Source organism: Nyctereutes procyonoides, unplaced genomic scaffold (assembly GCF_905146905.1).
Source record: "Nyctereutes procyonoides isolate TBG_1078 unplaced genomic scaffold, NYPRO_anot_genome, whole genome shotgun sequence".
Classification (NCBI taxonomy): Eukaryota; Metazoa; Chordata; class Mammalia; order Carnivora; family Canidae; genus Nyctereutes; species Nyctereutes procyonoides.
Window position 1 is genome coordinate 821,743 of NW_026575020.1, and position 17,037 is coordinate 838,779.

General features: G+C 38.5%; 1 protein-coding gene across 4 annotated transcripts in view; it reads left to right on the forward strand.

Annotated features, from left to right (window-relative positions):
- Positions 1 to 17,037, forward strand: part of GPATCH8 (G-patch domain containing 8) — a 120,177-nt gene that overhangs the window by 83,225 nt on the left and 19,915 nt on the right. For all 4 annotated transcript variants that reach the window (XM_055317800.1, XM_055317805.1, XM_055317813.1 and 1 more), the window contains one exon: positions 12,000 to 12,143. In XM_055317800.1, the coding sequence (XP_055173775.1) occupies positions 12,000 to 12,143 (144 nt within the window). The remainder of the gene's footprint in view (positions 1 to 11,999; positions 12,144 to 17,037) is intronic.

A 17,037-nucleotide genomic window follows, 5' to 3' on the forward strand; every position in this document is an offset into this window, starting at 1 on the left:
GGAAGAAGCAAATTCAGACTTCTCTAGAGCAACTTTAAGCATCAAAGAACTTCTGGATAAAACCCCCCAAAATAGGAGATCATAGTCATAAACCCGACTGAGAAACTAGACGTTATGGGCTAAAGTTAGCCAGGGAGGGGAGAAAAAGAGCAGAATCAGACCCCTTAAGGCTGAAGATACTGGAATTGTCAGCTCGGATATAGCATATAAAAAAGCATATTAGATAATGTTTAAAGAAATAGGGGAGGCGCCTGGGTGGCTCAGTGGTTGAGCACTCGCCTTCAGCTCAGGACATAGTTCTCTGGAGTCCTGGGATTGAGTTCCGCATTGGGCCTCCTGCATGGAGCCTGCTTCTCCTTCTCCCTATGTCTCTGCCTCTTTCTGTCTCTCATGAATAAAATAAATCTTTAGGGAAAAAAAAGAAAAGAATTGAGATTATGAGTAAAGGGCAAGAAACTGTATAAAACCTCAATGAGAGTATTTAATAGCAGATTACACAAAGCTAAATGTTAAGCTATAATACATGTGAAGAAATACCCAGAACGTAGCAAAAAGAGAAGAGAGAGGGCAAGAAAGAAAGATAAATGGAAAATATGTGAAAGAGTTTCAGTTAGATGATAAAAAATGAGAAGCTCTAATATGTTAGTTTTAGAAAGAAAAAGTAGGGCAGAGGCTCAGAGAAAAGATTCCAGAATTGACGAAAAACACATTTCAGATTTAGTAAGCCTAATAAATCTCAAGCAAGAAAAAAAAGTTTATACATAGTCACAGTCTGGCAAAACTATACAATAATAACAAAAAACATAATCTTCAAAGAATTGTTGCAGTAACAAAGAAGTCAAAATACAAAGTTGATTCTATTAGCATGTAATGGAATCTTAAATGTACTTAGAGCAAACAGTAATCATCCTAGAATTGTACACACAGCAAAAATGTCTTTTAAGATTAGAGATAAAAATAGATAAATTTTCAGGTAGAAAATTTTGCCACCAAAAGACTAAAAGAAATTTTAAAGAACATACTTTAGGAAGGAGGAATGTGATTCCTATTTAGAGACCTGAAGTAGAAGGAAGAATCCCTTACAAATCAGTATTTAAGTGAGAGAGGTGTTGTGTTTTATTTATTTAATCCAGTCCTCTGATCTCTCTTTTGGAAGAATAAATCTTCCAAACCTATATAAACACTTTTTTATATAGTAATCTTACAGATTAAATAAAAACCAAGGTAGAATTAAAATATGCTTCTGTAACCACCATTACTAGCAGGATAGGCTCTGCTTGGCACCTGTTTCTTTATACTGCTCTTTTTTCTTTTATTTTTTATTTTTTAAGATTTTGTTTGTTTGTGAGAGCACAAGCAAGGGAAGCTGGGAAGCTACAGAAGGAGAGGGAGAAGCAGGCTCCCCGCTGAGCAGGGAGCCTGATGTGGGCTTGATCCCAGGACTCTGGGATTGTGACTTGAGCTGAAGGCAGATGTTTAACCAACGGAGCCACATGAGTGCCCTATACTGCTCATTTTTAAATTAGTCTTATGCAGTTGCATCTGTTGGAAAGATCACATGTCTGAACCCTGGTTTTAAGGGAGGTTGGGAAAGTGAGTTTTCTGACTTCTATCTTGGGAAAACAGCACTGAAAAGGAAGAACATCTACAAGTTGCTTAATAGACAAAATGAAACTGCCTAGAGTGCTTAGCAAAAGTTACGGTGAATGAAGGGCACTTGTGTGGCTTATTCGGTTAAGCATCTGATTCTTGATTTTGGCTCAGGTCATGATTTCAGGGATTATGGGATTGAGCCTTATGTTGGGCTCTGTGCTCAGAGCAGAATCTGCTTGTCCCTCCTCTCCCTCTGATCCTCTTCTACTTGGTGCTCACTCTATCTCTAAAATAAATAAATAGATAATATTCAAAAAATGATGGTGCATGAGTGAAAATGGAAAAATTCCAGTGTACTGTATGTTTACTTTTTAGTTTTTAAGAAGTTTATACAGACCAATTCACCTTGGCATTCCACAAAATACAGCAACCTTTCCTTATTTACTGATTAGGTCATGTAAGAAATGTTTGATGATAGAACCACCCTAAAAGTGTATCCAGAAGATACAAAACTTTAGTAGAATAAAGACCAATTTTAGAAGCCTTTGAAATGAGACTTCTCTTTAGATCTGTTAACTAGAAGTATCTACTAACTGTGAGACTAATGTATTCACCTTTGCTGTAAAGGGTTAACAAGTCATCACTTACTCCTTTCCTTTTCTCATTCTTCTGTACTACCTTTAGCAAATGAATACACAATTGACCCTTGAACAACACAGGGGTTAGGAGCATGATCCTCCCATAGTCAAAAATCTGTGATAACTTTTGATTCCCTCAAAAACTTACTTAGTAAGAGCCTACTGTTGGCCAAAAGTCTTAACCAATAACAGAACCACTGGTTAACACATATTTTATATGTTATATGTATTATATATTGTATTCTTATAATAAAGTAAGCTACATAAGAGCAAATATTAAAATCATAAGAGAAGATACACTTAAAAGTATTTGTCGATAATATAAGTTTGTCATCTGTTTAGAAGATGAGCCATCTGTCAGTACCTGCATCAATATTGTCTTATTTGATATAAAACACTGTAGATGTTATACTTATTACTAAATACTAGACATCAAAAATGAAAAGATAGGGGCGCATGGGTGGCTCAGTCGGTTAAGTGTCTGCCTTTGGCTCAGGTCATGATCCTGGGGACCTGGGATCAAGCCTATCAAATGTCATTTACCTTATTGCTATTTAAGGATAGTCTACCCACTTCCATACTAGTCTTGTGCATGATGTCCCACATAATACTCAGGCGATGATGACACAAAAACATCTCACAAAATTTTTGCTATATAATTACTGGATTTTCACAAAAAGACACAAGAGATAAGTTTATTAACTATACAGCATGATGGTTATATACTATTCATTAAGTGGAAGTGGATTATTTTAAAGGTCTTCATCCTCATTGTCTTCACATTGAGGAGGAAGATGAGGGATTGTGTGGAGGATGTAGAAAAGAAAGAAGAAGCTGGCACACTTAGTGTAACTTTAAAGAAACATTGTCATTATTTTTATGTGACTTTTTGCTTTTTCATTTTTTAAAAAAATGTTACTAGGGCACATGTGTGGCTCAGTCAGTTGGGCTTCTGCCTTTGGTTTGGGTTGTGGTCTTGGGGTCCTGGGGTTGGCCCTGTGTTGGACTCCCTGCTTGAGGAGGAGTCTGCTTCTCTTTCTATTCATGCGTTTTCTGTCTCTCTCAAATAAAAATCTTTTTTAAAAAATGTTTCTAGGGGATCCCTGGGTGACTTAGTAGTTTAGCGCCTGTCTTCAGCCTAGGGAGTGATCCTGGAGTCCCGGCATCGGCATCGGCATTGAGTCCCACATCGGGCTCCCTGCATGGAGCCTACTTCTCTCTCTGCCTGTATCTCTCTCTCTCTCTCTCTCTCTCTCTCTCTCTCTCTCTGTCTCTCTCTGTCTCTCGTGAATAAATAAATAAAATATTTTTAAAAATGTTTCTATACATAGCCTTCTATTTGCTGTAATTTCGGTGTCCATATCATAGACGGGTCCATGTGGCAGAAGTCGTCAACGCAGTCTTGAATAATCAGAACCCTTCTTCCAGATAGTGTACTGTCAATTTGTTTTCTGGCACTGCTGCTTCTGCATTTGCTTCCTTATTGTTTGTCACTGGCTTGGAAGCATTTGTCTCATGTTAATTCCTCTGGTGTGGTATCTTTTAGCTCTTGAATTTAAGATCTATATCTTGAAACCCTTCTCCTACCACCACCTTTTTTTCTCCCATATCTACAATTTCTTTCACGATTTCCTTCATTGGCTATATTGTAAATCCTGTGAAGTAATACACAACATCTGGACACAGTTTTCTCCAGCAGGAATTTATTGTTTGGGGCTTTTAAGGTTTTCAGGGCTTTTTCTGTAACAACAGTGGCGTCTTCAGTGGTATAATCCTTCTAGACTTTCCTGATCTCATTTTGGGGGTTCTTCCATAGTGTTGACGGTGCTTTCTATAGTGTTTTGTGTATAATGGAATTGAGCCCCACATCAGGCTTCAAGCTCAGTGGGGAATATGCTTCTCCCTCCCTCTCTACCCCTCCCTGTGCTTGGGTTCGTTCTCTCTCTCTCTCTCTCTCTCTCTCTCTCTCTCTCTCTCTCTCCCTCCCTCCCTCCCTCCCTCCCTCTCTCCCTCTCTCCCTCTCTCCCTTCCTTTATTTAAAAAAATTTTTTTTTTTTTTTTGTGGGACACCTGGGTGGCTCAGTGGTTGAGTCTGCCTTCGGCCCAGGGCGTGATCCTGGAGTTCCAGGATTGAGTCTCATGTCGGATTCCCTGCATGGAGCCTGCTTCTCCCTCTGCCTGTATCTCTGCCTCTCTCTCTCTCTCTCTCTCTCTCTCTCTCTCTCTCTCTCTCATGAATGAATAAATAAAATCTTTTTTAAAAATTAAAATTAAAAAAAATTTGTTCAGGCAGTTAACCTTTCTCCTCAGTGACTTTCTTAAGGGCGTCTGGGAACTATCTGCTCCTCTTAGTTGGCAGAAGCCGCTTTTCCTGTTATCTTGACATTTTTCAGCCAAACCTCTTTGTAAAATTATCAGACCATTCTTTTGCTGGCATTTAATTCTCCAGCTTTAGACCCTTCACCTTTTGCTGTACGTTGTTGTGTAATCCCTTTGACTTTTTTGGAACATTACCAGAGTCTATACATATTCCTTTCTTTCTTTTTTTTTTTTTTTTTTATGATAGTCACAGAGAGAGAGAGAGGCGCAGAGACACAGGCAGAGGGAGAAGCAGGCTCCATGCACAGAGAGCCCGACGTGGGACTCGATCCCGGGTCTCCAGGATCGCGCCCTGGGCCAAAGGCAGGCGCCAAACCGCTGCGCCACCCAGGGATCCCTACATATTCCTTTCTAATAGCAATCCTAAACCCACAAAAAATTTGCATTTTCAATATGAGATTAAAAGGTTTTGCATAGGGATCCCTGGGTGGCGCAGCGGTTTGGCGCCTGCCTTTGGCCCAGGGCGCGATCCTGGAGACCCGGGATCGAGTCCCACGTCGGGCTCTCTGTGCATGGAGCCTGCTTCTCCCTCTGCCTGTGTCTCTGCCTCTCTCTCTTTCTCTCTCTCTCTCTCTCTCTCTCTCTGTGTCACTGTCATAAAAAAAAAAAAAGGTTTTACATAAAATAGGGTGCCTGGGCATTTCAGTCAGTGTCCAACCCTTGATTTTTGGCTCAGGTCATGATCTCAGGATTGTGAGATTGAGCTCCACATTGGTCTCTGTGCTGGGTGTGGAGTCTGTTTAAGATTGTCTCTCTCCTTCTCCCTCCTTTTCCCTCTGCCCCTCCCTCTCTTGCCCCTCCCTTTCCACAACCCCCCTAAATCCCCCTCTCAATGAATGAATGCATGGTTTTACACAAAATGTGCAAGATTTTTGCACCTGCTAATATAGCTGCAGCAACAGCTTCATGGATTTCCTTTTCTTTTTCTTTTTTTTTTCCCCACAGTGGTCCTTACACTTATATTTGAAGATTCATCTATATTTTTTTAATAAATTAATTTTTTATTGGTGTTCAGTTTACCAACATACAGAATAACACCCAGTGCTCATCCCGTCAAGTGTCCCCCTCAGTGCCCGCCACCCACTCACCCCCACCCCCCGCCCTCCTCCCCTTCCACCACCCCTAGTTCATTTCCCAGAGTTAGGAGCCTCTATGTTCTGTCTCCCAGATTCATCTATCTTGAAATAGCAGGTAGCCATTGTTGCAGATATGAATCTATGGTCTATATCAAGCAACTGCTTGTGAGCACTTCCAGCATCACTGATGGCACTTTCTTTGGTCCTGTGGTGTGATTCAAGGTTTACAGTTTTGCACTAAACATGATGAAAAAATACAAAAGAAGTGGGAGAGATCACTTTTTATTGCAATACCAAATTTGCTAGAGAGCAGAACTGCTCATGCAGATCACACAACTATGTAAGTGGATACTAGAGCTCACCCCAGTAGCAACAAGAGATGACCTTAAATTGTTACTATAGTACAGCATGTACTACAGTTAATTTTATGCAATTATGATTTAATACATTATCTTTACATTGTTTACACTTCTCCCTGCCACTGGTGCCTTAAAGGTCTGTCTGTAAGTGTAAGTTTTGATAAACTATAACTTTTTTTTTTTTTTTTTCGTTTTTTTTCCTTTTCTTAAAGTAGGCTCTATGCTCAGTGTGGAGCCCAGCTCAGGGCATGAACTCATGACCCTGAGATCAAGAGTCAGATGCTTAGCTGAGTGAGCCACCCAAATGCCTTTAAATTTTAATTTTTAAGATTTTATTTATTTACGAGAGAGAGAGAGAGAGAGAGAGAGAGAGAGGAGAGAGAGAGAGAGAGAGAGAGGCAGAGGGAGAAGCAGGCTCCACACAGGGAGCCCGATGTGGGACTCAATCCTGGGACTCCGGGATCATGCCCTGGGTCAAAGGCAGGCGCTAAACTGCTAAGCCACCCAGGGATCCCCCTAAATTTTAATTTAACTTTTTATAATAGATTTATATATATTTTATGGTAGTAAATGATAAACTAGTATCTACATGTATTTTATGCATTAACGATATACTGTTTAATTTTTAAAATATTTTTAGACTATAATAGTCTGTGGTCTAGTATAAACCAAAACTACATGGTTTATCTGTTTTTTCAAATTGTTACAAATCTCCAAAATACATATATTAGAAAAAATTCTCATATAACCGGATCCATGCAGTTCAAAACCATGATGTTCAATGTTCAGCTGTACTTAGCTTGTTTTGGTGTCTAGTTTTTAAGTGGAACTGCTGAGGCAAATTGGACCACCTTTTTTTGGGTCAGTCTTACAGTTTTGAACCAAAACCTCGTAAAGATAAGTGGATAACCAACATATCTATGTTGGCTTTTCAGATTAGCAGTGCAATTTATGTGGAGAATAGCCTCTTAATGTTTAACTTCATAATTGGCCATGGTCTCAAGTAATGCTTTTTGCCTTAAAGTCTAAAAAAGATGGAGCTCATGGCTGGCTCAATCAGCAGAGCATGCAGTTCTTTTTTTTTTTTTTTTTTTTTTTCTTTTTTTAAAGATTTTATTTATTCACGAGAGACACAGGCAGAGGGAGAAGCAGGCTCCCTGCAGGGAGTCCGATGTGGTACTCGATCACACCCCATTCACACCCCGGCTGAAGGTGGCAGGCGCTAAACCGCTGAGCCACCCAGGGAACCCTCTGGCAGTTTTTTAGTATATTTATGTTTTTGGTGATTACTTATCAGTCTATCTTTTTACTTCTATTTTCCTGATTTTTCTGGTCTGTCTTAGTTTTATAAAATTGAAGTTTTCTTACCTTTTTCCCCCCTTTACTCTTTCTATTCTAATAATTACTTTTGGAATTTTAATATAAATTATGCTTATTTTTTAACAAAGTCTAACAAAGTTTAAAGTTAACTACCTCAATTAGTAGAACTCTAGAACACTTACTTTGAATTCCCTCTTTTGTTATACTTGGCTGTGTCAGCTAGCATTTTGCTTTTATCCTTTTTCAGTCCTGTAAACTAGGTGTTTTTGTTATTATATATATAATATAATATAATATAATATAATATAATATAATATAATATAATATAATATATATGTTTATATAATAAGTATATATTCTATATCTAGAATAAATATATATTTATTGCCTACCATTTACTTTGAGATTTCAGACCTTTTCACTGATGTCATTTTCCTTCTTCCCTAAAATACATTCTTAAGGATACAGTGACTTTCAGGTCTACGGTAAGAAATAGGTTTAATATTGCAACCATTTAGAACTGAAACAAAAGTTTTACAAGACAGTATTTACCCTTATGTGAAATACACTCCATATTTTACTATTTTTCCCCTTTTTCATGCCTATTATACTCTTCTAAATGTTAATGTTGTGACCCATTGGTGAGTCAAAACCTGTGATTTCAGAAATACTGCTTTAGGAAGGTTCTTTTTAATGAATCTTTTTGGCTGGTAAAACTATCTGGAAATGCCTTCGTTTCTTCAACTCTGAAAAATAGGTCATTTTGGTATACAACAAATAAAATATATTTTCTCTCAGCACACTGAAGCACACTGTCTTCTAGCTTCTATTACTTTTTAATCTGTCAATCTGATTGTGGGTGGATCTTTAACTTTTTTCTTGATATTTTATGATTTGATGGTCTTTGGTCCCTTTGTAGGTTCACTGCAGTGTGCCTAGGCACATATTTTTATTTGGTCTATGTGGTGTACGTTGTGCTTCCTGTATCTGTTGAGTTATGTCTTACTAGTTTGGAAAAATCCTCAGCCTTTGTATCTTCAATTATGTTTCTCATCTGTGCTCTATCCTCTTTCTGGGATTCCAGTTATACTCGTGTTAATATAATTATTCTCCATGGCTCCTTAAACCTGGTTTTCATATTATGTTTCCTTGTCCCTGTGCCACATTCAAAGTAATTTCAATCTGTTTTACCTCTTTATATTACCTCTTTTTATTTTATTTTTTTATATTACCTCTTTTTAAAATTGAGATATAATTTATATACTATAAAATTCACCTTTTAAAGGTGTCCAATTGTTTTTAATATATTTCATAAGTTTGTGCAACCATTGCTACAGTCTAATTCCAGAACATTTTTACCTCCCTACTATATTTTTTACAAATTTATTATTACTATCTTTTTTATTTTTTTTAATCAAGTTGGCTCCACGCCCAGTACAGAGCCTGAGGTGGGGGCTTAAACTTAAAACCCTGAGATCGAGACCTAAGCTGAGATCAAAAGTGAGACACTTATTAACTGACCAAGCCACCCAAACACCCTCTTACACATATTGAGCTGTATCTGGTCCGTGTTTTTTATTTATTTATTCATTCATTCATTCATTCATTCATTCATTCATTTATTTATTTATTTTTAAGATTTTATTTATTTATTCATGAGAGACACAGAGAAAGAGGCAGAGACACAGACAGAGGGAGAAGCAGGCTCCATGCCGGGAGCCCGATGTGGGACTCGATCCTGGGTCTCCAGGATCAGGCCCTGGGCTGCAGGCGGTGCTAAACCGCTGAGCCACCGGGGCTGCCCTGGTCTGTGTTTTTAATCTATCATCTAACTAGCTGATGAATTTTTTCATTTCTTTTTTACAATTAGGTTTCTTAGTTATAAAAGTCTCATTTAGTTCTTTCTGCAGTCTGCCTAGGTTTTTTTTCTGTTTTGTTTTGTTTTGTTTTGTTTTGAAGTAGGCTCTACGCCCAACATAGGGCTTCAAACTTATAACCCTCAGATTAAGTTGCATGTTCTACCAACTGAGCCAGCAGGCACCTCTAGGGTTTTTTTGTTTCAAAGATTTTATTTAGGGGCGCCTGGGTGGCTTAGTTAAGTGTCTGCCTTCCTCTCAGGTTGTGATCCCAGGGGCCTGAGTTAGTATTACTTGGGCTTTCTGCTGAGCAGTAAGCCTGCTTCTCTGCTTCTTCCTCTGCCTGCTGCTTCTCCTGCTTGTGCTTTCTCTCTGTGTCAATAAAATCTTTAAAAAAGATTTTATTTATTTATTAAAGACTTTATTTATCTGAGAGAGGGCAAGAAAGTAAGCACACGAGCATGGGAGAGGGGCAGAGGGAGAGGCATACTCCTCATTGAGCAGGGAACCCGATGCAGGGCTCTATCCCAGGTCTCTGGGATCATGACCTGAGCTGAAGGCAGATGCTTAATTGACTGAGCCACCCAGGTGTCCCTAAAGATTTTTTATAAAAGAATTTTATTTTATTTTTTTTAAGATTTTTATTTATTCATGAGACAGACACACACACACACACACACACACACACACACACACACACACACACACAGAAAGGCAGAGACTCAGGCAGAGGGAGAAGCGTGCTCCATGCAGGGAGCCTGATGCGGGACTTGATCCTGGGTCTCCAGGATCAGGCCCTGGGCTGAAGGTGGCGCCAAACCGCTGAGCCCCCCAGGCTGCCCAAGAAGTTTATTTTTAAGCAATTTGTACACCCAACATGGGGCTTGAATTCACAAGCCGATTGAAAGTTGAAAGTCACGTGCTCTACCAACTAACCCAGCCAGGTGCCCCTACAGTCTGCCTGGTTTTTTAAATATGTTTTATGTTTGCTCATTGTTGTAATCCCATTTTATATTTTAAACATTTTATAGTTGCTTTATATTCTATAACAGACTATTCCAATATTTAAGATTTGAGGCACCTAAATCCATTGCTTGTTTCCTATGATTCTCACTTGTAGATAGACTTATTTTCTTTCATGTGTAGTAATCAGTTGTAACCCCTGTTTTGTTGGTCTTAATCTAGGAAAATGTTAACGGGCTAAAATGAAGGATGCTTTCTGGGAGTATTTTTTATTCCCTCTGCAAAGACACAGAGGTCCTTGGGTACTCTCTAGCCCACTTACAGATCCTTTCGTTTATTAACGAGGCTTTTCTGGTCTAGCTCCCCCAACTTACTCAAACACCAAGCCTAAAAAAAACAAAACAAAAAAAAAAAACGCCAAGCCTCAGTGTCACCATATGTCCTAAGGAGAGCCCTTGCCCATCACAGCCCTGATTTTAGTTTGAGATGATGATTGCTTTGTTTTGTTTTTTATTGCCTCTTTTAAGGATTATACTTCTGTTGTTTCTACAGTGCAATAAAAATTGTGTTTTGGCGTGCCTGGATGGCTCCGTTGGTTGAAGTGTCCAACCTTGATCTCAGTTCAGTTCTTTTTTTTTTTTTTTTTTTAAGATTTTACTTATTTATTCATGACAGAGAAAGAGACAGAGACAAAGGCAGAGGGAGAAGCAGGCTCCATGCAGGGAGCCTGACATGGGACTCATTCCCAGGTCTCCAGGATCACATCTCGGGTTGAAGGTGGCACTAAACCGCTGGGCCACCGGGGCTGCCCTCAGCTCAGTTCTTGATCTCAGGGTTGTGAGTTCAGGTCCTTCATTGGGCATCACGGTGAATGTGGAACCTACTTTTTAAAAAATTGTGTTTCTTATTTCTGGTTGGTTGGGTGTTTTATTTATTTCTTTTAGCCAAGGGTAGGAGTAGGGGATGCCACCATAATGCCAAAAGGCAAAGTAAAATTAAACTCCTCTTGGGGGTACTTGGGTAGTTCAGTTGGTTGAGGTCTGATTGTTGGTTTTGGCTCTGTTCATGTTATCAGGGTCCTAGAATCAAGCCCTTGTGTCTTAGGGTTCGACTCAGCAGGGAATCTACTTCTCTCCCTCTCCCTCCCCCTACTCATGCGTGGGTGTTCTCTCTCTTTCTCTCTCTCTCTAATACAAAAATAACTCTTAAAAAAAAATAAAAGGTGGGGGGCAGCCCAGGCGGCTCAGTGGTTTAGTGCCACCTTCAGCCCAGGGCATGATCCTGGAGACCTAGGATTGAGTCCCACACCAGGCTCCCTGCATGGAGCCTGCTTCTCCCTCTGCCTTTGTTTCTGCCTCTCTCTCTCTCTCTGTCTGTCTCTCATGAATGAATAAATAAAATCTTAAAAAAAAAAAAAACTCTTTTTGAATGTTTATTTGAAGACAGCTCTTTGTACCACTCCACACAAATTACCTCACCAAATTGTGTCTTGTGTTCCATCTGGCTTTTACTGGTGCCACTAAATAAGCCCCCTGTTCTCTCTTCAGGTAAGACTCCCTCTTTATAACGTTTATTTAAAATTCCACCAAGTTCGGGACTCTTGGGTGGCTCAGTGGTTGAGCTTCTGCCTTTGGCTCAGGGTGTAACCCTGGAGTTCCAGGATCAAGTCCCACATTGGACTCCCCTGGGGAGCCTACTTCTCCCTCTGCCTATGTTTCTGCCCTCTCTCTCTGTGTTTCTCATGAATAAATAAATAAAATCTTTGAAAAAAAATTCTGCCAAGTTCATTTTGTTTGTATTTTGTGGTTCTTATAGGATTATGTTGACAAAGAGAAGGCAATTGCCAAAGCATTGGAAGACCTCAGAGCCAACTTCTACTGTGAACTCTGTGATAAGCAATATCAGAAACATCAGGAATTTGACAACCATATCAACTCCTATGATCATGCACACAAGCAGGTGAGGAATTACTTGCTAACAAAGAAGAGGATACTTTATTTGTTGTTACAACTATTAAACTTTATAAATGTACCCAAAGCTTCATGTCTATGCTTTCTTATATCTGCCAGTCTTTGTCTGAGGTCCATCTGACTTGATTTTTTTCCAGTGGCAGAAGTCCTGACAGACCTTCCCTTTCCAAGAATTTATGTAGAGTGAAGAATTGTGAGCTTCATAAATATTACTAAAAGTTTATGCCTTTGAATGATTCCTGCATTTGTGTTTAATCTGGTAATTCAGCTGAGGATCACTAGGAGCTTTGTTTCCTTTTGTCTCTCTTTCTGAACATTTTAAACGTTGAACAATTGCTGGTCTCCCAGTTGCTGGTCACTTCATCTTCTATACGTAGGAGTTCATGCTTTATTGGCTACTACTTCCTATCAGTAAGTCATTTTGTTATTTGGTATACCTTCAAAGGTAGATAAATTTTTGAGAAGAAAAACAGAATTAGATGCTGTCTTAACTTTAATAAAAACCTCTGATGCTGCATGTTTTAAGAGCTTGCTCAAAAGTGGTTTATACTTTCTTTTGAAGTCTTTTTTTTTTTGCTTTCATTTGATTTTCATATTTAGAAAGTAAAATTATACCTAACTAGTTATAGGCATAAAGAAGGTAGCAGTAACTCCCGAGGTAGGATTTTTTAAAAGGAAGAAATGAATCTTTAAATCTTATAGCACAGTTCTTTTTTTTTTTTTTAAGATTTTTTTAAATTCATTTATTCATGACACAGAGAGAGAGAGAGGCATAGATACAGGCGGAGGGAGAAGCAGCCTCCATGCAAGGAGCCCAACGCGGGACTCGATCCCGGGTCTCCAGGATCACGCCTTGGGCTGAAGGCGGCGCTAAACCGCTGAGCCACCCGGGCTGCCCTAAAGCACAGTTCTTAAAGAATTTTGGAACCGTTTGATTTTGTTTTTTGTTTTGTTTTTGTTTTTTTTTTTTAAGATTTTATTTATTCATGGTGGGGGGAGGCAGAGACACAGGCAGAGGGAGAAGCAGCAGGCTCCATGCAGGGAGCCTGACGTGGGACTCAATCCTGGGTCCCCAGGATCACACCCTGGGCTGAAGGTGGCGCTAAACCGCTGAGCCACCCAGGCTGCCATGGAACCATTTGATTTTGGGTGATTTTAGCAGAACTTGCTAGGTCTTTGGAGGTATAGTAGTCATATTTGTTAAACTTGGAAGATTTATGAGCATTGCTGGAGTGTTCTCTTAAGTGGATCTGTTGAACCAACATTTTTTTTTAACCTTTGCTTCATCTTTCAACCAACCATAAGATTTCAGTGCACAGGTAAAGGGCAAGCTTTGATTACTAGCACAAGGATAGTTTGTAAGCTATTATACTTTTTGTAACAATCTCTTCTACATTTAACTCATCTAACTATTTTAAGATTCTTCCACTGATAGAGTTGTATTCAAGACAGACTTTGAACTTTTATACACCTTTGGACATTGTTATCCTATATTGTCAGTTCTGCTTAATTTGAAGAAGAGAAATTTAGGATATATATGGATAAGATATATTGGCAGTTATCTTTTCCAAAGAGTCCTGTGTAAAGAAAAAAGTTACAACAGCAAATTCTGCTTATTCAGTAACTTTTCTACCTTATCAATGTATATATAATTCAGATTTTGGGGTTATTTTTTATAGAATTAAGACAGTTAACATCTAAACATATGACTGCCTTTTTGGGTTTTTGAGAATGTCTCCAATTAAGAATGGACTGATGGGGGGGAAAAAAAAAGAGTGGACTGATGGGGCACCTGTCTGGCTCAGTTGGTCAAGCATGTGACTCTTGATTTCAGGGTCATGAGTTCCAGCCCCACATTGGTTGTAAAGTTTACTTTAACAAAAAATAAAAATAAAAATTGTGACAAATTAGAAGACTCTAAAAGAAACTTTAAGGCACCAAAAGGACATTTTTAAAAGTCACTTTTTTTTTTCAAGGTTTTTATTTATTCATGAGAGACACAGAGAGAGAGACAGAGACACAGGCAGAGGGAGAAGCACGCTCCTCGCAGGGAGCCCCATGCTGGACACGATCCCAGGACCCCGGGATCATGCCCTGAGCCGAAGGCAGACACTCAACTACTGAGCCACCCAGGCATCCCTAAAAAAGTTACTTCTTAGTAAATGAGAAATTTAAATAGTTTCTATTTAGGAAAAGATAAATCAGGAAAATTGTAATTCAGACGGAACAATGTTTAGATTGCTCCTTAAAGGGAAAAAATTTTTATCAAAGCACCAGATTTACAAATTAAGTATGAGCAGAAGTACAGAACTAGTGAATTCACATTGACAATATTAATACGATGAGTGATGTTTTAGTGATGTTGCTTTCAACTTGAGAGTAGTAGTAATTGTTACAGTTCTGGTTCATTTGAATTTGACATGTTTGTTTTCCTGTGTGCCTTGGAATGACCCAGTTCTCCACTTTTCTCTTTTGCACTGGTTTTCCACATGGGGAGAGTTTGTCTTCTAAAGACCATTGAATGCTGCCTTGAGACATTTTTGATTACCACAATTAGGGGGATGGTGCTACTGGCATGTAGTGGGTAGAGGCCAGGGGTCCTTCTAAACATCCTACAATGCGCTTCAAGGTTCCCTGCAACAAAGAATTACCTTTCCCAAAATATCAGTAATACTAAGGTTGAGAAACGCTGTTCTGTTAGGACTATTGAAAAACTCTCAAATATGTATATGATATTGTGATATCATTTCTCCTTTGCTTGTTACAAGCAAATCACTATCGTTTTAAGTCCCCAGTTCTAAACATTTATAAAGTACTCATCTAGATGATCCCAGATACTCAATTATTACTTTTTTTTAAGATTATCATCAAAATGAAAATAAAAACATAAGGATTTCTTATAGGGAATTCATGGACTGCCTTTCCATTAATATAGAAATATGTTTGTGATCCTTGGTCTGGGAAGAAATCTTTAGCTGGTATGATTAATGAATGCATGTGAGCTTATTTCTTCACCGTGATCAAAAGCCCATCTTAGGTATTAAAAAAAGAACAGAGTTAGTATGAGTTTGTTGTTCTGTTTGTTTTTAGTGGAATGTTCTTTATTTGGTTGAAATGTAGGCTTTTTCATCTTTCTTTATATTGCTCTCTTAGCACAAATAGTAGAATCTTGAAACAATGCTAAAAACATATAAACAAGAAGATGCACAGTACTAAATTTTTTATAGTTCTATTCTTCCCTGTACTTAGAATTTCTAAGGAGCCTTTAATTGCCCTTTGTATAACACAGCTAAATAATCCCTAAGAGGAGGTAGGTCCTGTTTTTTATTCCTCTTTGATGGACATAAACTTACCATACAATGGACCTACCATTTTCCAAATTCATGCTCAAAATCATAAAGACACCCTGTCTTGTCTTCCAGGAAGGCACACAGGATTATTATGAATCTGAGATAATAGGTAAGTACATTCAACCCTATATTAGTAATCCCTAGTTCGCATTTTCCATCAGATTTTCACCATTAAAAATTTCCAGAGAAATAATCTATCATGATAATGGTAAACTATAGTATAGATTGGATTCTGAGCACACCCTTATCTTTATTAAGCAGGAATAATCTCTCAAAAAAAGGCTACATGGTCACCCTCATTTGTGGTGATTTTGGAGTGGTTACGTGCCTCTCACTACACAGTAGTTTTTCTCAAATTTTCCAAGAGTTTTGTGAAGAAAGTCATTAACTGGCAAATATTAAGACCCAGCCTAATCTTCAAAGATGAAAAAACTCATTAGACATTTTGGCTCTTTTTAGCAGTTTAACCCTCATTTTAAGGGGATAATTTCAATACATTTTGAAGGGAAAGCCTCTCCATTCCTCAAGAGATAACCCAATCGGATTCATTTTTTATAATTTAGTCCTATATGCCTCAGTGCTTAATAAATATTAGTACCCATCTGTTGTCCCTCTTGGCTTGTACTCAGAGTTACTTTGAAACTAAACATTTTTCCATCTCTCCTGCCTCCTCACCTTGAGTATCTTAAAACATGTCTACTAGTGGATATGACCACGGAAGTAATTTTCTTGAGCTTTTCATAGGGTCTAAATTTAAAACTGCAAAAAGCATTCTCTTTCTCAGAGGTAAATTTGTAGCAACACAGTAATAATGCTCAGTGACTTATTTTAACACTTTTTTTGTTGCTATTGTTTTTTTGCTTTCTTTACCTAGTCAGGATTCTCCCAACCTCACTTTCTTTTATTTGTGACCAAGGCTCTTCCTTACCAGGCAGCCTCCAGTACATAAATCAGAGATCACAAATTGTCCCACAGATGTTTGTTGCCTGGCCTTCATAAGTATTAGATTTTTTCCTTTTAATCTTGGTTGGCCCCCAGTTTTTAAAAACGAGATCCTCTGTAATTCAAACTTTGTCTTATCTTGAAAAATTGAAATACCTAAGAACATTGGGCCTACATTTTAATATAATAGTTGGCTAAAGCTGAATAGTTGCTATCTCTTCAGAAAGGCGCAATGCTCACTCTTCAATTAGCTGTGGTTTCCACTTTATCTTTTCTCTTCCATCACCTTTGGTGACTCATTATGTTAACTGTCAAATCTATAAACATTTGAGTTTGTGACCCAGGCCTGTACCTCCCTTTTGTCTCCGCACAGACTTCTAACCTCAGAATTCTAATTGACTTTGGGAAGTAGCACATTGAAAAGCTGCCTCCTTATTCCTCTTTATGTGTGGGTCCAACTTCTTTACAATTTCAAAACTATCTGCCGTAGTCTGATCCAGTTCTCAAAATCTGATGCTTTAAAGCAGCTTTGAGAAATTCTTTTTACTTGTAGAAAGAGTCAGTGTCTTAGAGGAAAGAATGCTTTCGGCC